The sequence below is a fragment of the Brassica rapa genome, chromosome A01 (assembly GCF_000309985.2).
Source record: "Brassica rapa cultivar Chiifu-401-42 chromosome A01, CAAS_Brap_v3.01, whole genome shotgun sequence".
NCBI classification, from domain to species: domain Eukaryota; kingdom Viridiplantae; phylum Streptophyta; class Magnoliopsida; order Brassicales; family Brassicaceae; genus Brassica; species Brassica rapa.
Window position 1 is genome coordinate 11,602,810 of NC_024795.2, and position 26,620 is coordinate 11,629,429.

At 33.2% G+C, this 26,620-nt stretch overlaps 3 protein-coding genes across 11 annotated transcripts; 2 read left to right on the forward strand and 1 right to left on the reverse strand.

Annotated features, from left to right (window-relative positions):
* The first annotated feature begins 1,920 nt into the window (after positions 1–1,920).
* LOC103871206 (pentatricopeptide repeat-containing protein At1g62670, mitochondrial) lies at positions 1,921–4,311 on the forward strand. The gene has a single exon (XM_009149433.1). It carries the CDS (start codon positions 1,921–1,923, stop codon positions 4,309–4,311), a length of 2,391 nt encoding a protein of 796 aa, XP_009147681.1.
* On the reverse strand, positions 3,659–8,134 carry LOC103870897 (CSC1-like protein At4g15430). Of its 9 annotated transcripts, XR_004458456.1 has the most exons (15): positions 7,893–8,134; positions 7,759–7,814; positions 7,302–7,651; positions 7,044–7,199; positions 6,818–6,956; positions 6,626–6,727; positions 6,417–6,536; positions 6,264–6,344; positions 5,851–6,191; positions 5,526–5,771; positions 5,069–5,393; positions 4,756–4,989; positions 4,424–4,681; positions 4,100–4,285; positions 3,659–4,031 (listed from the first exon to the last, which is right to left on the reverse strand). XR_004458456.1 is itself a non-coding variant. In XM_009149089.3 (14 exons), the coding sequence occupies exons 3-13, from the start codon at positions 7,613–7,615 to the stop codon at positions 4,451–4,453; spliced, it is 2,289 nt and encodes a 762-aa protein (XP_009147337.2). In that variant the 5' UTR covers positions 7,616–7,651; positions 7,759–7,814; positions 7,893–8,134; the 3' UTR covers positions 4,055–4,285; positions 4,424–4,450. The 9 variants fall into 9 exon arrangements, 8 of the variants coding, with proteins under 8 accessions (XP_009147337.2, XP_018514075.2, XP_009147346.2 ...); XM_009149089.3 differs by lacking the exon at positions 3,659–4,031 and having other exon boundaries at positions 4,055–4,285; XM_009149098.3 differs by lacking the exons at positions 3,659–4,031; positions 4,100–4,285 and having other exon boundaries at positions 4,317–4,681; positions 7,302–7,655; positions 7,774–7,814.
* Positions 8,135–19,276: 11,142 nt separating this feature from the next.
* On the forward strand, positions 19,277–21,209 carry LOC103871214 (F-box/kelch-repeat protein At5g39560-like). Its single transcript, XM_009149446.1, has 4 exons — positions 19,277–19,521; positions 19,569–19,727; positions 19,779–20,010; positions 21,129–21,209. Exons 1-4 carry the CDS (start codon positions 19,277–19,279, stop codon positions 21,207–21,209), a joined length of 717 nt encoding a protein of 238 aa, XP_009147694.1.
* Positions 21,210–26,620: the final 5,411 nt, after the last annotated feature.

A 26,620-nucleotide genomic window follows, 5' to 3' on the forward strand; every position in this document is an offset into this window, starting at 1 on the left:
ATTGATATTATTGTAATTGTACATAAGAGTTTGTGATTACATAGTTAGTGATTCTTGTATTTGTGTTCAAGAAAGTTTCAATGGCTTAGTGGTAACTGTCCTATATTTATTTATGTCATAATAACCCGGATTCGATCATTTCCTTCGCATTGTTTTTTCATTTTTTACGAAAAAATAAATGAGATGACATGGCAATTTCGGGCTCTCTGATTGGTTGATTTTTCTATTCTACGGGAGCACCCTCTCCATGGCTTATATTTATTGAATTGATATATTTAATTATTGCACCATTAAATAATATTTTATTAAGACATTAGAGAATTATGTTTTGAGTTTATTTGTCAAAATTGTACAAAAATCTATGCTTTTTCATATTTGTCACAAAAATTAATATGTTAAACTTAATTTTACAAAATTCTTAACTTTGTCACGAAAACAAAAATCTATGATTTTTCATATTTTTTAATGTTCTCACACTTTCAAAGAATATATTAGCTTAGTCACTTACTTATTTTTTTTTTTACAAAACAAAGTATCGGAGTCTTGAAAGTTGAATTGATATTATTGTAATTGTACATAAGAGTTTGTGATTACATACTTAGTAATTCTTATATATGTGTTCAAGAAAGTTTCAATGGCTTAGTGGTAACTGCCCTATATTAATGTCATAATAACCCGGGTTCGATCCTTTCATTCGGATTGTTTTTTCATTTTTTACGAAAATAAATGAGATCACGTAACAATTTCGGACTCTCTGATTGGTTGATTTTTCTATCCTACGTGGACACCCTCTCCATGGCTTATATTTGCCTTTTAGTATAGTATAGATTTTCAATACAAACCAAATCATATATCCTACACCATATATCATATACATATTTGAATATCATTTTCCATGTATAATGTCATTTTATACATAATATTAAAATGACAATTACGAGTGTTCAAGAATATTTTAAAAATTATTTTAAAATTATTTTTTAAATCTAAAATAAAAAAATAAACTTATAATAGGTTATTAATAACGAAAATAAACTAAAATTGTCATATCAATAAGTTTTTTTATTATCCTTTTTATATGGATAATATAATAAAATTTCATCAAATTCTGAGGAATCTCTAACTTATATAATATTGAAAAATATATGAGTAATTTAATCAATTTATTTAAACAAAACTATCATATATTTTGTGTTTTATCGGATCAGTGGTATCAGATTGAAAGTTAATAGTAAGTTTTTGGGTTTTTACCGGGTTATTTTTAATTAACGAATTTTTCTTTAAATCTGAACCGGATAATATACAATGTATCGGGTCTATAGGTTCAACCATGAATCTAGGTCGGATATGAAAACAAATCTTAAAACTCAAACATTATTATAGAACAACTACCATATTTTGAAAAGAAAAAAAAACAAATGATAAAAACCTAAAAACTCAAGTTCGAAACAAAAATAATGGTAGTGTGTAAATCAGTTTTTAATCAAAAAATGAAAAAAAAACAATCCTGCGCTTTTTAAGCGCGGGTCAAAATCTAGTAATCTTTAAATTTTGATAAATCTTATTTCATTAACTAAGTAAGCCCTAAAGAATTCACTAATGCTCTTAAGACCTAATAAAAAAGATATGGAGTTTTTAATGTCAAAAACTGTAACGGAAAGAAAACTATACAACTGGTTAAAGTTAAACCGGTCAATTGGTTAATTTTACAATGAGAACCAATCCGATACAAATAAAATGGGTATGAAAAAGCTTTTATCTTCCTCGAATTCCACCGGAAGGCCAAGGTTAAGAAATTGGCGACTCAGACTACGTTGAACTGATGGAAAGAAAGTCACAAACTGAACAGCACAAATATCACATGAAGTCTACCCAAACTGGTGAAAAACACTCTTCCACTTCTATCTTCCGACATCAGCGATGAACGTCGGAGCAAAACCTTCTCATCGCTCCCTCTCTTCACTCTCCTCGCTTTTCAAATCGAGGATCCAAAAGAACGTACACAGAAACACAGTTCTGATCCAAAGCGAGCTTGAAGTTGAGGTGCGCCGAGAATGCAAGACCGGTCAACTAAAGCTCGAAAAAGCTCTGCTTTACTTCGAGAAACTCGTGGAGACAAGACCCATGCCTTTGGTCGAGACATTTAATCACCTGTTAGCTTCCGTCATGAAGCTTAGAGAAGCTTCGGAAGTGATCTCTATGTACAAGAGGATGAAACATCACGGCGTTGATTCTGGTCCGTACACTTCCAACATTTTGATTAACGCATTTCGCCATTTGGGGAAAATCGATTACGCGTTTTGCGTTCTGAGTGATTTCATGAAGAGAGGCTTGGAGCCTGACTTGGTGACGGTTGATAGTTTGGTGTGTGGTTTGTGTTCTCAAGGGAGAGTGATAGATGCAGTTAAGGTGTTCGACGAAATGTCTGAGAGAGGGGTTAAGAGTGATGTGACTCTCTATGGGACTATCATCGGTAAGCTTTGCGGGGCTGGCGAAACGGGCATGGCTGTGGGTTTGCATAGAAGGATGATTGCTGCTGGCTACGAGGGGAACGCCGTCACTTACGGGTTTATAATCAGCTCCTTTGTTAAGAACAAGTCGATCGATGAAGCAATGGCGGTGTTTGGAGAAATGAAGGTGAATGGAGTTTCTCCCAACGTTTTATCTTTTGGAATGATTATCCATGGTTTGAGTAGCTTGGGGAGGTTGAAGGAGGCGCGTGGATGTTTCGATGAGATGATTGCTCAAGGGATCTCTCCCGGTCTCGTTGTTTATAACTCTCTCATCTATGGATTGTGCAAAGAAGGAATGTGGGACGATGTTGCAGAGATGATCAATGAAATGGTGAGCAGAGGGATACCACCGGATGTTTGCACTTACAACACTCTGATAAGTCGTCTCTGCAAAGACAATAAGCTGAGTGAAGCGATTGATGTGTATGGCTCAATGATTGATAAAGGTCCGGAGCCTAACTTACAGACGTATAACTCGCTGTTGGATGGTTTATTCACAGGGTGTAGGCTTATAGACGCAACTAAACTGTTCGAGTCGATGAGGCATGAGGAGATTGAGCTTAATGTAGTTACTTACAACATAATGATCAGTGGGTATTGCAAGTATGGGAAACTTGAGGAAGCCTTCGAGCTTATAAGGGAAATGAACTGTAAAGGGTTGAAGGCAGATAGCTATACATGTATGTCACTGATCCGCTTTGTTAACAAAGCTGGAGACTCAGAAGTTGCCAAAGAAGTGATCGATGTGATATGCAAGTCTGATTGCTCTCTAAACCTACATCATTACACTGCTCTAATTGATGGTCTGATTAAAAGAGAAAAAATAGATGAAGCAAGAAGACTATTTGATCAAATCTTGCCAAATGTTGTAGCGTACAACAGTATGATCATGGGCTATTTCAAGTATGGTAAAATGATGGAAGCCATGGAGCTCATAACAAGAATGAGACGTGATGGGATGAGACCAAGCGGTGCTATATCCACGACGCTAATACGTGGTGCAAGACAAGCCGGAAACTGGGACATTGCCTTGGAGATCTTTGATGCAGATGGTCATGCTTTAAACGTAATTCAGTTCAACGCTCTCATCAATGGTCTGATAAAAAGTGGTAGATGGGATGATGCAAAGAGACTCTTTGATGAAATATCGGACAAGGGTTTGGTGCCTGATCCAATTACGTACAATACAATGATCAGTGGCTATTGCAAACATGGAAAGCTAGAAGAAGCCACTGAGCTTATAAGACGCATGAAACATGAGGGGATGGAACCAGACAGTTATACATATACTTCACTGATACACGCTTCTTGCCGAGCTGGAAATTCAGATGCTGCTCAAGATATCTTCAATGCAATACGCAAGTCTGGTCAATCTCCCGACATATTTCAGTTCAATGCTCTCATCAGTGGTCTGATTAAAAATGGGAAGCTGGATGACGCAAAGAGACTCTTTGATGAAATCCAGAACATGGGATTGGTGGCAGATGTGGTAACATACAATATAGTTATCAATGCCCTCTGCAAACATGAGATGCTATCAGAAGCCAGAGCATTGTTCTATGAATTAGAATCAAAGGGTTGTTCACCTGATTCTGTTATGTTCAACACCGTTATAACTGGCTTCCTTCAACTGAACAAGGTTAAAGATGCTGTCCCGCTTCTTGAGAGCATGCTCGATAGGAAATTCACCCCAGACAGTGGGGTTAAACACAGACTGCATCGAGTTCTTGCTCGTGCTGATGGTCGTAAAGCTCTTCAGCCACTTCTAGACACTTACGGAGAGAACATTTTCGAGTGAGATCATTGTAATCATAGTTGGCATTGTCCCGTAATGTTTCTTCAAATGGTGTTTCTTTTTTTTTTGCATTTAATACAATTGTTACTATGTACATAGAACATGAAAGAATTACCATTAAAGGTAGAAAAGAGCAAAAGCATCAAGGTGAATAAGGGCAGCTATGTTTGCTGCTAGGCAAAGGAGTGTTCCTCCATGAGCCACGCTTAGTGGCAACTAGCTCCGGTGTCTTATTAGGCTTCTCCACGGCCATCTCTAGCTCTAGGTCTTCTCCCACCCTAAACTCCGGGTGGGCATACGCATTTCTAAAGAAAGCCTTGAGGTTAAGGTTTGGCTCACGTGTGCGTTCCAGTGTATCTTTGATCATGGCTTCCTGATACAACAAAATGTAAAAATATATCACTTAAAGCTACTAATTATCTCAGTATGTTTAGTTGTTTAACTAGCCTGTAAAGAGTATCTGACAAAAGCAGGTTGGTAGCGGCATTTGCAGTGCATGTGGAACCCAATGGTCAACACCGGAAGCACAAGAAGGAAAGGAGTGGACTTAGAAGCTTGTTTGGTGCTTAGAAGACCCATCAAGAGCAGCTGAGAAACTATCAGTGCGGTCACGACACGCCTGTGAACGTCAGGCCAGAACTTCCCTGCGCTCTCATAATTTTGGTTATACACATTTATAACCTGCAAAATGAATTCTTCGTTATTACTTAACAATGCTCGAACTCTAAGCAGACGAAAGAAGGATTCAGTTATATCTCACCTGATGACGGTACACTACATAAGCCAGGGCGAAGAAGAGGATGATAAAGGGAAGAAGGATGGGGCTAACTGCTGCGTAAACAAGACCAAGAAGGAAGTAGAGTTGTATTTGAGGTTCACCAGTGTTGAATCCTATGGTTCCAGCATCAGTTGCTTCTTCCCTATCATTCTCGGTTCTCACGAGGAAAGAGTTCTTTAGATGATAGATTATTAGCGGCTTCAACCTCAGTATCTCTCCAGCAACACCTGCCCATCCATCCACCATTATGTATGTTATGAAGAAGGTCGCTTTCATTGGAATCGAGACGCCTATTGTCTTCGGAATACTGCAAAAAAAAAAACCGAATAAATATTGACAACTTCCCGGCGAACCGGAGACCTCTAACACAATAGTCAAGGATCCTATCCAGTTGAGCTAACGACCTCTGGTCAAAGGGGAGAGTTGTTAAAGAGCATACTCGTTTGCAGACTGGTTGAGGAAGCGGTTGAGCTGTTGAAACGCAGTCCCAGTGACTATGCTTCCTAAAAAAACATTGATGAACTGAAACATGTAGAATCTACTAGCTGCTCTTCTTTCTAATGAAGATGTGCTGACAAAACCTTCGAATTTCGACATTTGCATCAATATTCTTGGGAGGAACATGAGGAAGATCTTCAATGCAATCCCTGGAAGGAACCCTTGGATGATGGACTTAAAAAATTTCCTGTCCAAAAACACGGAAACAAACGGTAAGAAATTCTTATCAAGTGAACAAAACAGGTTTTGATAGACATTAAACATACACTTCTATAAGGGGCTTCAAGAAGGGAAAAGCCTTCTCTATGCCTTCGATGTTGGCTAGTGACTGTACAAATGCTATTGGGATCATGAAGAAGAAGGTGAGGAAGAAGTATGCGATTGCCACTATGATCCTTCTTATCTTAAGGTCGACGTATGGCAATGCCAGATTGTCATAGTAGATGTCACGTGGCTCTGCAGCCCATTCGGTTAGCCACTCTGTTGGGTCTCTTGACTGTTCAGTTTGAGCACAGACCGCTGCTCCCCAACGGCTCTTGAAAGATACAAAAGCTGCAGGGACTATAGACTTTGTGCCTCTCCTTAACCTCTGCTTCTCCTCACTTATCTGAAACATTCCAAAGTGAGTTTTGATTAAATGTTTTCAAATGAAATAGAATAGTAGAGATGAACGCTCTACTTCTCTCGTTAGACTCTCCACCATGGACGTGTAGTACTTGATTCCATCAACTTGTTCACCGCAACAGCCAAGAAACCCCATCTGCTTTCAGACATTGAAAAGAGTCATAAAGAGAAACAACAAAGAAGACTTTTCAAATGTGAGTTTACTTACCTTTATTAATGGCCTTTTAGATTGGGTTCTCATGTGTTTGTTTATATTGTAATCGAGCAGATTCTGCATTTGTTTCCTCTTCTGAACCAACTCTGAGAGTTTTGTTGAGTCGTGGACTGCCTGAGGTAAAAGCAGATCAAGAATCGTCAAACTCAGAAATCAAGTCAGAGATAGATAGATAATATCAGAACATCCAAAGATGACTTTACCTGGTAAGTGAGGTAGTGATCTGGATGGTTGACCTTGAAGAAATGTTCAACAAGTTCACAGATTGATTCATGAGGGTCTGTAGGAATGTTTCTCACCAGCACCTAAACATTAATCAAAAATGTTTTCAGCTTTGGAAGGGAGTGATGACTCTATCAGAAAGCACAAACTCAATGAGTGATTCGATTCATTACAGTAAACTGGTTAGGTCTCCTTTCGTCATTAGCAAGAAACTGTAGCCTCATCAAAGCTATATTCTGGTACTCTCTTTTCAGCATAAAGCATGTCCAGAAGGTGATGGCATAAGCCATACACAAATGCACCCAAAATCTACTGGAACATGAAGATACAATTATTCACCATTACACTATTGGTAACAAAAGAAAAAGTCAACAAACTTGGAGAAGCATCTTCTCTTACCTGCCTGATCCATTTGGTATATTCGATAAAGAAAGTTTATCGATATCACTGTAACTTATATTAGTGTGTTTTAACCGATCCAGACCCTTGTTTGTCCAGTTAACAGGCACCATTGCTGTAAAAGCAACACAAGCTATGGGGAAAAAGATCTTTAGCCTGCAATTTTAATACACTATGACGTCAAGAAAAAAAGCTTAGGATAAAAGAAAAAAAAAAAGGCTTTGGAGATTATATATATATATATATATATATAAATACCCAAGTAAGTAGATCCTCAAGTAGACAACAGAATCTAGTCCTGCGTGATGGACAAGCTCAGGTTCTGGCATTTTAAGTGCTTCAGGCATCCAGTTGAGGAATCGAACATATGACCTAAAGTCCAAGTTGATAAACTTGCTTCCGAAGCCACCGGTTTGTATAGAGCTAGTTCTTAGGCCCTTGAGATACCATTTAGGGAAATAGACTCTGTCGTTTACTGGTTGAATCCTGAGTATTGCAAAAGCTAGCAAGAACGCAATTGCTGTGACTATGTTGATTGCTGCTGCTACTCCAATATCGTTTATTGAAGCCATGAGTAATGCTGTGAATGTAGATAATGCTGTCTTTATCTTCCTGAAAGACAGCAAGAAAGAAAGAAACACACAGATTCAGACAAACTTTGAGAGTCGGTGTAAGAAAAGTCAAAACGAAAAAAAAAAAAAAAAAATCTAAAAACTTTCTCTGTTTATACTCTACTCAAGAGTGAACATCCAAGCAGAAACAAGAAACCATCTGTCACAGTCACAAAGAACACTGAAGAAATCAGCTTTAGTAAAAAAGAAGAAAGGAAACAAGATTCACTTTTATTACCTTCTAAAAGAGCAAAAAGACAGAGCTTCCTTGTTCTGTAAGTAGGAACTGAGCTCAAGAAGAAGAAGAAGAAAGGTTGTGTTTGTGGAGATTCAATGGGAAAGATGAGAACTTTTCTTAGCGGGTTTTGAGGAAATATGTCAGAAAATACATTCGACTAAAGATTACTGCAAATTTATCGTTTGAAATCCGTGAAGGCAAAGTACTGTTTGCTCACTTGGCAAAACGTGAGCCTTCTGTATTTATTACACGAGTAAAGAAGAAAGTGAAGATGCTGTTCAGAAAGAAAGAAAGAAAGAAAGAGACCGACGAGTAAATTAAAACCGTGACTAAAGAAAATGACAAGGAAATATTAGATGTAGGCACCAATTAAATCGGAGTGTGTCTTTTGGAATTGTCTCCCAACGTTTCTTTTCCGTTTTTTAACGATAATAGGATTTCAATTGATTTTGTGTTTCTTTTTTTCCGTTATGTCCAGTGCATAAAACTAGTGGCTCTGATTATTCATTGGCTTTAAAAATATTTATCTTCCGCATACTGTCTTAAATTTTATTCAATCTATTACCCATTTCGATTGAATTTTTGAAAATTAGATATCCTTAAGGTTTCAAAACAAAGTTAATAGTATTATACTATTATGTTATAACCATAAAAAGCATTAAAAATCCCAAAACAAAATTGAAAAGCGAATATTCAATCTAATTCGTAGATTTATATCTAGTGTATTACATATTATATCTTGTCTGTCTGTAATAATTCTGAAATTACTGTAACAAATTTTAATATTGAAAAAAATATTTTAAGATGTTAGTTTGTTAAGTTGATGAATAACTTTGATTTGCTCTAGCTTTTAAAACTATTTGGTAATATTTTGTAAGCAATATACCATATGATGTTTGTTCAATTTTTTTTATTATTTTATTTTATTTTTTGAAATAGAGTTTAGTGGATCAAAGTGGGTAATCTGCTAATATCAAAAACAGTTATTTAAATTTTGATTATTTAAATTTTAAAAAATTTAAATAGATTGTAAAAATAAGTATTTGACTCAAACCAAAGAAACTCATGAATGTATTTAAAAATATTCATTATGCGCTCATGCCTTGATTGGATAAGATAAAGTCTGTGGACCCATCATGAAGAAAGACGGTTAGTTTTTAGTGAGTGTGAACAAGTTTACAAAATATCCTTTCAATAAATAAATTTACAGTCAATTCAAAACGTTCTTACAATAATAATCATATTGTTATGAATATGCATGAATACATTTTAAAATATGATATGCTTTGAATTTAGCTAATACAAATTTAACAAAATGAATTTGCTATTATCTCCCTTTGATAAGGGGTTTGAGAAATTCCCTATGATATTTTTTTAGTTTATTTTCAAGAACAAAATAAGTTTTATTAAAGGGTAAAAATAGATTTATATCCTAGAGTTAACTAATTAGACTTAGAGTTTAGAGTTAAATGATGAGGATTTGAGGATAAATTTTTAAAATTTTTAAAATAAAAAAGAAATATTAAAAATTTCAAAATAAAAAATCTATTTTGATCATTTTCCTCATTAAAGACTATTTTTCTGAAAAAAAAAACATAAAAAGAACTAGAGAATTGCCCATAGGCTTTTTTAGCAGACAATTATGGTTTCACCAATCTAATTTTTCCAATTTATAACCATTAGCCATATATTTGAATGCTGCATCATTTCTCTATATTTTTCAAAGATCAATATAGATCTAGTGTTTAAAATGTAAGTAAACCATATTGTAAGAACTAAAATTAACATTTTTAAGGTCGAATAGGAAATCTATCTTATTAAAACATAATCAGCATATATAACTAACTTATTTCTATGTGCTATTTACGATTTATGCCACTCAAATCAAATTTAAATTATTCCTAGGTATTTTATTAAAACTAATTTGGTCATCAATTATATATTATACTATTTAATATATTATATTTTATTTTAAATAAATAATTAAATTTGTAACTATTATTAAATAGTTCTAAATACTAATTCAGTTTAGTCTTGAAATAATTAAAATCTAAACAGTTTAAAAATATAAATTATAACTAAAACTAAAAAATATTTTGATTTTTATTAAATTAATTATGGATGAAAAATAATAAGAGAAATTTTCTAGGATATACCTAAAAAGTTTTTGTCACAAATATAGACCTTAAAATAAAAATGACTAAAATAGACTTAAATGTTTTATCAAAAGAATTAAATATACACTTATACCCCTAGGGTTAATTAATCTAGACATTAGAGTTTAGAGTTAAAGAAGTAAATATAGACCTTAAAATAAAAATGACTAAAATAGACTTAAATGCTTTATCAAAAGAAATAAATATACACTTATACCCCTAGGGTTAATTAATCTAGACATTAGAGTTTAGAGTTAAAGGGGTGGAGTTTAGGGTTTAGGAAAAACAAAAAAAAGTTTTTAAAATAAAAAATGCTATTTTGGTTATTTTAGTTTTTTAGGTCTATTTTATGACAAAAACTTAAAAATGTCTATTTAAGAGAATTGTCCAAATAATTTTATATTTTAAAAGCACAGATGAAATCTAGTAATTTTTACAAAGAAAATATATGTAGATGGTTAACTTACACTTTCAATAGCTATTAAAATGCAACATTTAATCTTTAATTAAATTTAAAGTTATAGTCATTATTAAAAACACTTTTAGTTTCAATATAATCTCATTACCAAAAAGGATATGTAAACTTTGTTTACACTACAAACTGTTTTACATGGTGGGTCCATAAACTTTACAGTAAACAGTTATGTGAACAATTTCAGACAAACTTTATGGCAAAACCCAAACCGCATTCCCGTTTAATAGTTATATGGCGCATTTTGCCAAAACTACTTTGTAAAAATTAGAATTATTGTGCAAAAATATCGATTAGTTTTACATACTTTTGTACGTATTCTCTAGGTCCCATTCTCTATAAACTTTAGAAGGGTACAGCTAATGTTCTTAACTATTAATATGTACAAACGTCATACGGTAACTCTTAAAAGAGAGCACTGCCAATTCATTTTTAACTACAATACCAAAACATATTTACTTGTCCAGTTGTATATATTAATTTGTTGCTAATATTACCACCCTTGTTCCAATTTGGTAAACTAAGTTTTGATAAAAGGTGGTTTTTCTTACTACTATCACTGGAATAGTCTCTTATTTTTCTGTAACACTCTTTTTGGTTTCGCTATCACTGGAATAGTCTATAACCATATATTCACAGTTTGCTTTGAAAGAATTTCAAAGATGTAAGATATATATAAAATTTTTGAACTTAACGCAAATATTTCGTACAAACAACCCGAAGACCAGCAAATTAAAGTAGTACGTAATGTTTGGTTTTAAATTTTAACTGTTATTTTTTCCCTAAATATTATACCACTAACTTGGTCCGACTCCGATTAAGTTTACGATTCTTATTGTTGACAAAAATATACTATTATGATTAACTATGCCTAGGCCTAACTATGCCACTACTATTTAAAGATGTTTGGAGTAATTACAAAGGTTAGGGAAATATAATCATTAATTAGATACACATTTACTCATTTTAGGAAGAAATATCTGGATCCACTTGAATAAAACGAAGAAATAGCATTTTTAGGTTAAAAGTCAAAGCTAATTGCTAAATTAATGGAAACCAGTGTAGATATCCCATCATGGAGGAATGCGTGGTCAAAAGCTAAACTACTAATTGAAGGCAAATTTTATATTTTATTATTTTCTTTTGATTTTTTTTTTCTTGTCTAAACTTCTTTTTGGTAACTTGCAAAGTAAGTACAAAAGCTTCTCCACAATTCTCAATTTTCAACCACACAACAAAATTGGACTGAGAAAGAAAAGAGATATTATCAAGAAACTCTCACCAAGCAAGTTGGTCTCTCAATGGAATCAATCATTGTCATGACTCATGACCCACTGTAATAAACATTACAGACCAAGCATCATTGTCTTATATCTCTATACTTTTGGTTGTTGTATCAATTTTGGACATATTTCGTAAATAAAAGATTGAACATTTTGAGGTTTCATGGGCTCTACTCATCCATAAGAATCATAAGATGAAAGGTACATTTTATTTCCGATATTGACTTTCAAGAATCTTAAATGTCGCAAATAGTACATATTGCTTATAAATGGATATGCTTCTCTGTTCAACCAACTAACAATTTCAACATTTAAAACAACTTTTACTTCCATATCAATTAGCTACCCTTGCCGGTTGCCATGAACCACAAGTACGTACTCTCATGTTCAGAGATCTCTCTCATCCTGTCTCTAACATCTGCTGCAGAGTTACCCGCTTCCACCATATCTCCACGGAACCTGTACGCGATTAGGCGAAGAGGACTATCTCTTGGTTCTTTCTTGATGTTGAAACTGCAACAAAAACACGATCTCTTGTTAAAAAACAATTTGAAACAACACAACACCAGGTCATGAGAGAACAATGACAGTTTCATATAAGCATCAATATCTGTTCTTTTTCAAGCACTATCCGCAAACCACAGCTGAGTGGTTCATGGAAGACTTTCAAGTGTTTCTCCTTCTCTAGCTGTTGGCTGCAATGCTTAACACATTTTTCACAATGCAACAAGTTTTTCGCCTCCTCGCCACTTAGAACGATTCTGCCGCATACGAGATGATTACAAACAACGGTGTGTCTACTACCATACACCTCGTGCAACGCGATACTCCTGCTTGAAATAAAATGCTTACAGTTCCTACACTCTATTGTATCGACATCTGATGAAGATGACACAGCCCCATCCCCAACCTTAGTGCCATCGCTGCTTTTTTGAACTAGTATCGAAACCTGGTACTTGACCATTCCCTTGAAGCCTATACTGTAAGTCCCTATTAGAATATAAAGTTGGTATTGAGTCATTAGGATTAAACCGGTGGTTAATGTATATAAACCGGTAGTATAAATATAGGTACAAGACTCTGTAAACAGTTATGAGCTTATACATTTTACTCTTTGGAATCGTAACAAACTCTTTGAGCTCATCTTCTAATATGGTATCAGAGCGGTGAAACTCACGTTTCCTCGGGAAAATTCCTGCGAAACTCTTCTTTCAGCTGCGATTCTGTTTTGATCGAGCTAAATTTCATCTTCTCCATGAGTCAATCGATTTCTTTCATCATCTTCGTTGAATCGTTGGCTCTGGATCTGTTTGCGATCTATCACTTTGTTTCGGTGGTGATTGCGCTTCTTCTTTCTTTTCATTGACCTTTGATTTGTGTTTTCAATAACACCATCACTTTCTTGCTTACGTTTGTTGATTACGATCTTCGTCGATCTTCTTTCTTCATTCGAATCATGCCTCCTTCATATGTGAATGCTGTCAACAATAACACCTCGCCGTTGAATTCCCAGACGCCGCCGGCTCGCACAGATGCGACTGCTTCTCTTCAAGATCCTAACTCCAATCCGTTATACGTTCATACTGCGGATCATGCGGGTATATCTCTTGTTTCTGAGAAATTAGCTGGCATAGGCAACTTCAATACTTGGCGTAGATCAATGCTTATGGCTTTAGGTGCTCGGAATAAGGCAGTGTTTGTTGATGGAACATATCCGGAATTATCTTCGACTCATCCTGATTTTGGTTCGTGGTCGAGATGCAACAATATTGTTTCCACTTGGATTGTTAATGCAGTGGAGAAATCGATCGCTAAGAGCATCATGTATCTTGACACTGCTCGCCAGATGTGGCTTGATATTCATGATCAGTTCAAGCAGAGTGATGGCCCGCGTAATGCTGAGATAAAGCAACAGATTTATGCTGAAGTTCAAGATTCTCAGAGTGTCAGTGATTACTACACCAAATTGAAGCAGTTGTGGGAGGAGCTAAAGAATCATGAGAGTCCGTATACTTGTTGTTGTAGTCGAGCAGATTGTCCTAGTATGAAGAGGATTGTTCAACGCGAAGAACAAGATAGAGTGTTGAAGTTTCTCACCGGGTTGAATGATACATTCACTACAACACAAGGACAAATTCTTATGATGGAACCAAAGCCGAACATCTCTAAAGTCATCAATTTGATATCACAGGAAGAAAGGCAGAGATCTCTGAAGAGTACGAGTACAGTGGCCTTTCAAGTGACTCAGAGTCCAGCTCCTGATAATACTTATGTTGCTGCTTATGCGAATGGGTACAATCGAAACAAAAGTCGTCCCATTTGTTCTCATTGTGGTATTGCGGGTCACACGGTTCAAAAATGTTACAAGCTGCACGGCTATCCTCAAGGCTACAGAAACCACAACAACTCGAAGACGTTGCCTGCTCATCAGTCTGCAGAATCTTCAAAGTTCACTCAACAGTGGCCTCCTCGTAAAGAAAATGTTGCTAACATGATGATTCAAGACAATGGTAGTATCTCCATGCACAATCAACAAGGTGTGTGTCTCGGGACAGTGACTTCAGAACAAGTAACTCAGCTAATCAATGGCTTGAGTGTTACTACGCCTACACTTCAAGACCGTTTTTCTCAGATTTCTGGAAGTACGATTTGTCTCTCAGATGGAACAGCTTCAACGTCTAAACCACAGCCCCATCTTATCCCTCATACACCTTCGGATATTCCTCTTTCAGGTACTATTCTTTCTTCTCATTTCGTTTCTGCGGGAATGAAGAACGGCCTTACTTTTGAAAACCAGTCTTGGATTATTGATACTGGTGCGAGCTGCCATGTCTGTGCTGATTTGACCTTGTTTCTCACAACTAAATCCATTAGTGATACATTTGTCATTCTTCCTGATGGTACTAGGATCCCTGTTATCACTTCTGGCACGATAGTTATTTCGAGTAGGCTAACTCTCACTAATGTTCTGTACATTCCTGAGTTCAAGTTTCATCTTCTCAGCATTAGTGCCTTAACTAGGAATAGTACAATATCGGTTCTTTTCTCGTCTAATTCATGCTACATATTTCCTGACAATCCATTTCATAACCAGGGGCATACTCCAGGCTTCACGATTGGGAAGGGTAACCTCCACAACAATCTGTATGTCCTAGAGGCTCCATCTTCTTCGGATTTCATAGCATCATCTACAACTAGCTCGGTTTTTCAAATTTCATCAGACGTTTGGCATCAAAGGCTCGGTCACCCTTCTTATAACAAAATTCAAGTTCTTTCCAAGCTTCTTCGAATTCATCATGACAAAGTAGATTCATCTAGTGTCTGTCACATTTGTCCTTTAGCTAAACAAAAGAGAATGTCATTTCCTTCTAATCCGCATATGTCAAAATTACCTTTTGATTTGATTCATCTTGATGTTTGGGGTCCTTTCCAGACTCCAACTCATGATGGATACAAATATTTTTTCACTTTGGTTGATGATTGTACAAGAGTAACATGGATATATCTTCTTAAAAATAAAAGCTCTGTTACTACTTTGTTTCCTGAGTTCTTGCGTTTTGTTCAAACTCAATATAAGTCTAGTGTTAAGGCAATTAGATCTGACAATGCTCCTGAACTTGCTTTTACTTCATTGCTTAAAGAACATGGAATAGAACACTTTTTCTCATGTCCTTACACACCTCAACAAAATTCTGTAGTGGAGAGAAAACATCAACACATTTTGAATGTAGCTAGAGCACTTCTTTTTCAATCTAAGGTCCCATTGATCTATTGGGGAGAATGCATACAAACTGCAATATATTTGATTAATAGAACACCATCTCCTCTTCTTGATAATAAATCTCCTTACGAACTTCTAGTTAAACAACAACCTACTTATGATCATCTTCGAGTTTTTGGGTGCTTGTGTTACACTTCCACTTTACAGAAAGATAGGAATAAATTTTCTCCTAGAGCTTCTTTATGTGTGTTTCTTGGTTATCCTCATGGTCATAAAGGGTACAAAGTTTTGGAGTTAGATACTAACACAATTTCTATATCACGAAACGTTGTTTTTCATGAAAACATTTTTCCTTTTGTCAAGGAATCTACTTCTTTCACTCGTGAACAAACGTTTTTTGATCAAGATGTTCTTCCTCTTCCAGTTCCAGATTCTTCATTTCCTGCTTTCTTTGACTTAGGATCTGATGTTCCTTCTTCTGTCTTTGTCGATGATTCTGTTCCGATAACTTCCTCTGATGCATCATTGTCTAGTCCTGCATTTCCTTCGCATACTTCTGTGCCTTTAGTACCATCAGAGACACGTATGACAGATACAAATGTAGGATCATCTGTAAATGAAACAAGGTCAAAACGGCAGACAAGGGCACCTTCCTATCTTGATAAATACCATTGCTATCTCTTGAACCATTTACCTGCTCCCCCACTTCACCCTAAACACACCACCTCTTACCCTATATCTGCCTTCTTGTCTTATGATAAGTTTGACCCTGCTCACAAGCAATTTATCCTTTCCATTTCTTCACATAAGCTTCCCAAAACCTTTGCTGAGGCTGTTCAATCTGAAGATTTTAAACGTTCCATGAAATCTGAAATGTGTTCACTTGAAGATGCTGGTACTTGGTCTGTTTGTCCATTGCCTCAAGACAAACATCCTGTTGGTTGTACATGGATTCATACCTACAAGTATAATCCAGACGGTACCATTGAGAGAAGTAAATCACGAGTGGTTGCGAAAGGATATACTCAGTTGGAAGGTCTCGACTACTTGGATACATTCTCTCCTGTTGCAAAGATTGGTACTCTACGTCTGTTGTTGAGCGTTGCTGCTGCCAGGAACTGGTCTATCTCGCAATTAGACATAAGCAATGCGTTCCTCAACGGTGATCTTGACGAGGAAATTTACATGCGTCTACCTGAAGGTTATGAAGAACTAACAGGCAAGAAGGTTCCTCCCAATTCTGTCTGTAAACTCCAGAAATCTCTATATGGTCTTAAACAAGCTTCCCGCCAATGGAATCTGAAGCTTTCTCAAGTGATTCTTGGAGATGGTTTTCTACAGACTCATTCTGATCACTCCTTATTCATCAAACATGGGGAAGGTATCTACTTGGCAGTTCTGGTCTATGTCGATGACATATTGAAAGTTGGTAACAGTGATAGTGCGATTACTACTTTTAAAGATGTGTTGAAGGCTGCTTTCAAGCTTCGTGATCTTGGCCCGGCGAAGTACTTTCTTGGCTTTGAGATTGCTCGCAATCACACTGGTATTTCCTTAAATCAGCGGAAATACACCCTTGAACTGCTAGAGGAAGCTGGTTATCTTGGTTGCAAACCTCTATCTGTTCCCATGGAACCAAACCTAAAGATGTCTGCTTCTTCAGGTACAGCACTTCCTGATGCATCGGTTTATCGACGCCTTGTGGGACGGATGTTATACCTTATCCATACACGTCCTGACATTACGTATGCAGTACACAAGCTGAGTCAGTTTATGTCTAAACCGACTGATGTTCATCTTCAAGCTGCATATCGAGTGTTGAGGTATCTGAAGAATGATCCCGGTCAGGGTCTGTTCTATTCTGCTTCATCGCCTTTGCGGTTAACTGCTTACTCTGATGCGGATTGGGCAGCATGTCCAGACTCACGACAGTCGATCACGGGATATTGTGTTTTCCTTGGTGATTCTCTCGTCTCGTGGCGGTCAAAGAAGCAGCCCACAGTCTCTCGGAGTAGTTCTGAAGCGGAGTATCGCGCAATGGCCGATGCTACCTGTGAGCTTATTTGGTTGACCACGATCTTACATGAGATGCATTGTGATGTTATTGCTCCTGCGACACATTTCTGTGACAATCAGTCAGCTCTCTACATCGCTTCTAATCCGGTATACCATGAACGGACTAAGCATGTTGAGATTGACTGTCATGTTGTGCGGGAACGGTTACAAAGTGGCTTCTTAAAGACTCTTCATGTACGATCAGAGCTGCAGCTAGCTGACATCTTCACAAAAGCTGTTCAACCTGCTCTGTTTCGAAGTTTGATTAGCAAGATTGGTCTCCACAGTTTGTGTACTCCATCTTGAGGGGAGGGTATTAGAATATAAAGTTGGTATTGAGTCATTAGGATTAAACCGGTGGTTAATGTATGTAAACCGGTAGTATAAATATAGGTACAAGACTCTGTAAACAGTTATGAGCTTATACATTTTACTCTTTGGAATCGTAACAAACTCTTTGAGCTCATCTTCTAATAGTCCCTGATCACAAAGCTCTATTCTTTAATCCCAAGATCAAGGTGTTTGAACTCACGTCGTGTGAAGACCGCTCTTGCTGATTATTAATGTTACCTTCCAGAGGAAAACACTATAGAGAGCGTTTATTTTGACTTTGGTAGAATGAATTCATAACACCAAAACGTTTAGTAATACGAATGACTGTTTTTTTTTTTTTTTTTGTAATTTAACGAATGACTGTTTTTATAAGTAAAAGTGTCCCAGCAAAAGCTAGAGTTTTGATTGACCAGGATGAGAATCTTTTCTTGATGTGATGCATTAGGTGTTCACAACTTGCGAGGGTTAGCTTACTAGAGGAAAGAGGAACACAAAGATAACAGACGGGGAGGGATCCACAAACCATTCCCATAAATCTAGTTAATGTTTATACTGAGTTTAGGTGTGTTACATCTATTTTCTTTGTTTTTCCTTGTACCCCTTTTCTAAATTAAACTAATTTAGCTATATTAAAATAATTTTACAATATTTTTTTTATTGCAGATTATACATAAAAAACAACTCTTATATCGAAAAAAGCTTAGATATACAAATTCCGTACTTTGATTTTCATTGTTTATTCCTCATATCCTTTTAAATTTAATTAGTTAAAGTATATTTACATAAAAATACTAAATAAATAACTCTTCTATATGAAAGCAAATATCTGTAGATCACATCGATTTCGTACTTGGTTGAGGAGCGTTACAATGATTTCTTTCTTATTTTCTTTTTTATCCCCTTCTAAAGTCAATAATGGTGTCATTTTAAAATGTTTAGTTCAAATACAGCGCTGATTTCCTATATTTTAACACGTGTATTACTAGCTATAAATAAAAGCGAAAGGAAAGCAATCTTGTTAATACCCTAGACCTAAACTATTCCTCTGCCAGCACTAGCGTCAACTCCATCTTCTGCCAACCATAATCCCTAAAGAAGCTAAACCAAATCAGAAAGAGACGAAGCCTAAGCCTCAACCACTGTCGTTTTCATCACTCCCAGACGATATCATAGAGACCATACTTGCCCGTCTCTCCAAGTGGAATTACCCCGATCTCTCTCTAGTCTCCAAGAGATTCCTCTTTCTCCTCTCTTCTCCCGAACTCTACACTACGCGTTCTCACATCGAAACCACCGAACCATGCCTCTATTTTTGCTTAGAGGACTTGCCAAATATCCCACATCCCAAATGGTTTACTCTTTGGATGAAACCTGCCGATGAAACCCTAGCTGAAGACGATGAGATTCTTGAAGACTATTCCTTGGTTCCGATACCTTCCTGTCACCATCTTCAACACGTACCATATTTTTCCACCGTAGCTGTTGGTTCGGACATCTACTTAATCGGTGGACCCTACAAGGGGCCGCTATCTTCACGTGTTCGTATCTTTGATTGTCGGAGTCACACGTGGCGTGACGGTCCAAACATGTTGGTGGCCCGTGAGGCTGCGTATGCGTTTTAGACATAAAGACTCAAACTTGGTGTCCCTTGCTGAGCCATGGAGCTACTGAGTTTCGTGGCAACTGGTTTCTAGCCAATGTGTTTAGAGGAAAGATATACGTAATTGCTGAGGAGGAGAACTTTGCTTATGACCCAAAAGAAGGGACATGGGAAGTTGTGGGAACGCACAAGTGTTATGGACATATAGATGTTTGGTGTGCAATAAAGGATGTAATGTTTTGTTTTACGAACTCTGGTTATTGCAGGTGGTATGACACTAAGAGTAGAGAGTGGAGAGAGGTCAAGGGTTCGGATATGGAAGTATTGCATAAAAGCGAGGATGGCTTAGCAGGGCGGTGTCTTGTTCAAATTGTTAACCATGGTGGGAAACTATTAGTTATTTGGGTCCCAGGACTGAGGAATACAAGGCAGAGCGGAAAAGGAGAATTTGGTGTGCGAGAATCGCATTTGAGAAGCGCCTTGAAGGTGAGATTTGTGGTAAGTTGGAGTGGGTTAATGAAGTTCTTACGGTCACCAACTTGTATAAGTTTCTGAGTTGTTTAGTCATTACGATTTGAGGATTACTAAAAAGATGGAATACTAATTGAACAATATATCTTGGTAGAATCACATTAATTGTTTCATTTTATTTGAACAACCTGTTTTCTTTGAAAGAAGCTCTATTTCGTTTTGTCAACAATCAATATCATGAAACTCTTTTGAGAGATCCATATATAATGCTATTTTGTACACATTAACAATGGAGGATTTTCCTAAATGGATGCCTCAAATTTTATTTGAAATCTAAAAAAAAATCATATATTCAATTAAATCAAAACTAACATAAATGTTTAGTAAAAAAACTCATGATTTGAAATGTAACATGGAAGTTTTTGGTACTACATACTACTAACTCCTCAACAATGGCTGCATAACATGGAATGTAGACTTTTCTTTGTGCTAGTCTTCTCTCTGACTTAAACTTGTCTAATTCTGTGAATGACATGGTTGCTGGAACTAATCCTTAAAGCTTCAATTTTTAAAGCACCAGAATAGTTTAAGAAGGACAGAATTTGCCTGCTCGATGCTTTGTTTGGTCGAGTGTGGACAGCGAAGTACTTAGAGTTTCTGAACTCTTCTCTCATTCTTGACTGCTCAGATAAACAACTCCCTCTTGGAGCCTTATAACACTACACATGTGACGAGCTAGCCTATTGCATAAAAAGATATGGGGACTGTAGGTGGATAATATATATGCACCATTACACATCAAAAACAATCATTGGTTAGCATTATGGGTATCAATTCATATCAATTTCTAGGAAGGACATAGTGATTTGGGATAGTGGTATTATTCACTCAAAGGATGAAGAAATTGCTACAGTTGTGAATCCTATTGCCCACATCACATAATGGCGTACATGCTTCGTTAGTTAGCTCACGGCAAGAAGATAAAGATGAACCCAAATGAATTCACACATGGGCGGATCTCAAAGTCAGGAGTACCACAAAACGTACAAAGTGGTGATAGTGGAGTGTTTTCTTGAAGTATATAGAATGTCATGCCAAATGCATGACGTTTCCATCTTAATTGTGTGATAAGAAGTTCAATGAAGCTAGCGGCAGAGATATTCGACGAGACCAACATAAATAGCACAGAGAAATGCTCTTACGAGCTGTTGGATATCTATGAGTAAGGTGTGCAACCATTTTTGGGCTGCAATTGGAAGACAAGATGAAGTTTGTCGTGTCCTCAGCGGATATCGGTACACATTTGTAATAGGCATTTGTATTGTGCTTTTGTACCAGATTATACTGTACTGTGCTTAGTTTGAGGATATAGAATATGACAAATTATCATTTGTCTTTTATAGAATAATTTACATATATCTAAATTATTGAATTTATTATTAAATGATATGGTATGCTTATGGATAGTGAGGTGGCAACACCAAAAGAAAATAAAATATTTTGTAGTATATATATTTTTATTTTTAATTTTCATATAAAATGTTGACACTTACAATGGTGTTTCATGGGCTCATATTTACCTAAGATGAGGTTATTTCTTTTCGCCTTGATTCAGATGAAAAAAAAATGAAAAATAATATCTTTTGCAGAAAACTGAGGTTTCATACAAACTAGGGATTAACCCGGGCTACGCCCGGAATTTTTATTTTTTTTCTAATTTAAGTTGTTAAATTATTTATATTTAGGTTATGATATATATTTATATAAATGTTGAGATGCATGTCATAATTAAAATTTATTTTTAAATTTTAACACGTTAAAGTAACATATTTTGTACTGTTTAAATATTTTTTTGTAATTTTGTTGGCTATCTAGTTATCATATTTAGCAAAACTATTTGTTGAGTATTTGAATAAATGTTTTAGATATTTAATTAAACTGCAGAGTATTTTCGGTTCGACCACATGCTCAACAATCTATCGATCCGTAAAAAGATGGACGATCTCCTTGGCCAGGTAAGTAAAATTTTAGCAAAAATATCTTTGATTTTCAAATATTAAGTATATAACTATTCTTTTGAATATTGTTTTTTTTAATTGTATTTTTTGATTAAATTATTGTATTATAATGTTTATGTAAATATTTTTTGTGATGTTTGAATTTGTGTTGTTCGTATACTTAACCTAGATGATATTGATGTTTAACAATTTATTGTTTTCTGGAAATAGAAAATAATGATATATCAAAAAGTATCTAATACTTGTTAAATGATAGTATAATGTAAATTACATCCATTATTTGAAAATAACCATTTGTTGTTTTTATTTTTTTTAAATCAGAAATTATTTTTATTTAAAAACATTATTCATATATAATATATTAGTTTAAGTTTGGAAGATTAATTTATATATATAAATTATGTATATTTAAAAAAAATTAAGATATTATATATTGAGTAACTGAATAAAAGCTGAATTTCTTATCTTGAAAATCAAATATTTATATTTTTGTCTTCATGTTGTACTCATATTTATAACTCAGTATATTTTTAAAAAACTTAGTTTTAAGTAATAAACGAATTTAATAAATTAAATTCATCACCTATAATGTTCTGTAAACTATATTTGAAAACTCTCTAAAATTATATTTTAAGCATAATATTACTATTTATTTAATATAAGTTATTTTAAGCATAATATATGCTAAACCAACTTAAATTATATTTACAATAGGACCATCCTAAACTGGTTAATAAACCAAAAACAATACTAAACCAACATGAACCAATACCTGATTTGGCGAGGAAGGAAGTGTTTCGGGATAAACGTTTGAATGATTATTAACTGTAATGGTTTGATCATGAAAGAGTTAGTACGAATATTAAATTTGTAAGAATACCTTTGAGTCTATGAAAAGCAATTCAATTCCCATGAATAAGTTTGGTTTTTGAAAGTTGCGGGTTTCCCAACAATGAATCCACCTAACAAAAAGTTCGTTGTTATAAAAAATCTCTTTCAAGGTCATTAAAGGTTTTTGGGACGGCAAGAGTTGATGGTGGAACCATTTTTTTGCTCGAGTGCTTTGAAGTTTTTCTTGATAGTGTGAGGTTGATGTTGATGGAATAATGAGTTTTATAGGGACTTTCTTGATGTAAAACTATACATTTTTATTTTTTTTTGTTAAATGTGGTATTTCCATTTTTATATAATTTACTACCATTTTAAGATAGATGTACATTTTAAGATCGATGTTTAAATCTTAATGTACTTTTTCCATTTTTTAAAATGTTTATTTCCATTTCTTATATTTTTTATTTACGTAATATCTATATTTTATATTTTAAAATAGATATTTAAATCTTAATGTACTTTTTCCATTTTTTTTTTAAATTGTGTATTTACTTTTATCATATATTTTATATTTTAAGATAGATGTTTAATGCTTAATGAACTTTTTCCATTTTTTTTAAAAAATGTGTATTTACTTATTATTATATATATAATTCATATATTATATATTTATATTATTTACTTATTATTTATTTTCCTGTATATGTATTTCCATTTCTTGTACTTTTTATTTACTTAATATCTTTATTTTATATTTTAATATAGATGTTTAAATCTTAATGTACATTTTCTCTTTTTTTTTAAATTGTATATTTCCATTTGTTATACTTTCTATTTACGTAATATCTATATTTTAAATTTTAAGATATATTTTTAAATCTTAATGTAATTTTCCATTTTTTAAATTGGGTATTTTCTTATAATATATATTTACTTATTATTTATTTTTCTTTATATTGTGTATTTCTATTTCTTATACTTTCTATTTACTAATAATTTTATAATTTAAGATAGATTTACATTTTAAGATAGATGTTTAAATACTAATGTACTTTTTCCAATTTTTAAATTGTGTATTTTCTTTTCTTATACTTTCTATTTGTGTAATATCTATATTTTATATTTTAAGATAGATGTTTAAATCTTAATATACTTTTTCCATTGTTTTTAAGTTGTGTATTTCTTTTTCTTATACTTTTTATTTACTTAATATCTATATTTTACATTTTAAGATAGATGTTTAATATTTAATGTACTCTTTCCATTTTTTAAAAATTGTGCATGTACTTATTATTGTATATATAATTCGTATATTTATATATTTATAATATTTACTTATTATTTATTTTTATATATATTGAGTATTTCTCTTTCTTATACTTTATATTTAGTTAATATCTATATTTTATATTTTAAGATAGATGTTTAAATCTTAATGTATTTTTACATTATTAATGTAAAACGACAATGTTTAATAGAAGAACTTGGACAAATAGTCAAATAGTTATATTTATGTTTTTTTTTTCTTTTTTTATAAAATGGTAATGTTACATTATGGAGATAAGCCGTTTTTTTTAGTGAAAAATGGAAATCTTACATATATTTAATGTAGTTTTTCCATTTTTTTATGTTGTATGTTTACATATTATTGTTATTCTTAAATATAAAATGGTAATCTTACATATGTTTAATGTAGTATTTCCATTTTTTTTATGTTGTATGTTTACATATTATTTATTATTTTCGAAATTATATATAATGTTTTTTTTTGCAAAATAGTAATTTTACATTATGGAGATAAACCGTCTTTGTTTTAGTGAAAAATGGTAATCTTACATATGTTTAATGTAGTTTTTCTATTTTTATGTTGTATGTTTACATATTATTATTTTTTAAATTAAAAATGTAAAATGGTAATCTTACATATGTTTAATGTAGTATTTCCATTTTTTATGTTGTATGTTTACATATATTTATTATTTTCGAAATTATATATAATGTTTTTTTGTTTTTTTATATAAAATGGTAATGTTACATTATGGAGATAAGCCGTCTTTTTTTCAAATGAAAAATGGTAATCTTACATATGTTTAATGTAGTTTTTCTATTTTTTATGCTGTATGTTTACATATTATTTATAATTTGCGAAAATTAGTAATATTAAAGTGTAAAACTATATTTTATGCCACGTGTCATCTTTTGGGAGAAGTTTTTTTTGCTGATGTGGACGCTCTATGGAGCCTCCAAAGGTCCCTTTTATTAGTAAGTACTCTTTCCATTTTTTAAAAATTGTGCATGTACTTATTATTGTATATATAATTCGTATATTTATATATTTATAATATTTACTTATTATTTATTTTTATATATGTTGAGTATTTCTATTTCTTATACTTTATATTTAGTTAATATCTATATTTTATATTTTAAGATAGATGTTTAAATCTTAATGTATTTTTACATTATTAATGTAAAACGGCAATGTTTAATAGAAGAACTTGGACAAATAGTCAAATAGTTATATTTATGTTTTTTTTCTTTTTTTATAAAATGGTAATGTTACATTATGGAGATAAGCCGCTTTTTTTTAGTGAAAAATAGAAATCTTACATATATTTAATGTAGTTTTTCCATTTTTTTATGTTGTATGTTTACATATTATTGTTATTCTTAAATATAAAATGGTAATCTTAAATATGTTTAATGTAGTATTTCCATTTTTTTTATGTTGTATGTTTACATATTATTTATTATTTTCGAAATTATATATAATGTTTTTTTTGCAAAATAGTAATTTTACATTATGGAGATAAATCGTCTTTTTTTTAGTGAAAAATGGCAATCTTACATATGTTTAATGTAGTTTTTCTATTTTTATGTTGTATGTTTACATATTATTATTTTTTAAATTAAAAATGTAAAATGGTAATCTTACATATGTTTAATGTAGTATTTCCATTTTTTATGTTGTATGTTTACATATATTTATTATTTTCGAAATTATATATAATGTTTTTTTGTTTTTTTATATAAAATGGTAATGTTACATTATGGAGATAAGCCGTCTTTTTTTCAAGTGAAAAATGGTAATCTTACATATGTTTAATGTAGTTTTTCTATTTTTTATGCTGTATGTTTACATATTATTTATAATTTGCGAAAATTAGTAATATTAAAGTGTAAAACTATATTTTATGCCACGTGTCATTTTTTGGGAGAAGTTTTTTTTGCTGATGTGGACGCTCTATGGAGCCTCCAAAGGTTGTATGTTTACATATTATTGTTATTCTTAAATATAAAATGGTAATCTTAAATATGTTTAATGTAGTATTTCCATTTTTTTTATGTTGTATGTTTACATATTATTTATTATTTTCGAAATTATATATAATGTTTTTTTTGCAAAATAGTAATTTTACATTATGGAGATAAATCGTCTTTTTTTTAGTGAAAAATGGCAATCTTACATATGTTTAATGTAGTTTTTCTATTTTTATGCTGTATGTTTACATATTATTATTTTTTAAATTAAAAATGTAAAATGGTAATCTTACATATGTTTAATGTAGTATTTCCATTTTTTATGTTGTATGTTTACATATATTTATTATTTTCGAAATTATATATAATGTTTTTTTGTTTTTTTATATAAAATGGTAATGTTACATTATGGAGATAAGCCGTCTTTTTTTCAAGTGAAAAATGGTAATCTTACATATGTTTAATGTAGTTTTTCTATTTTTTATGCTGTATGTTTACATATTATTTATAATTTGCGAAAATTAGTA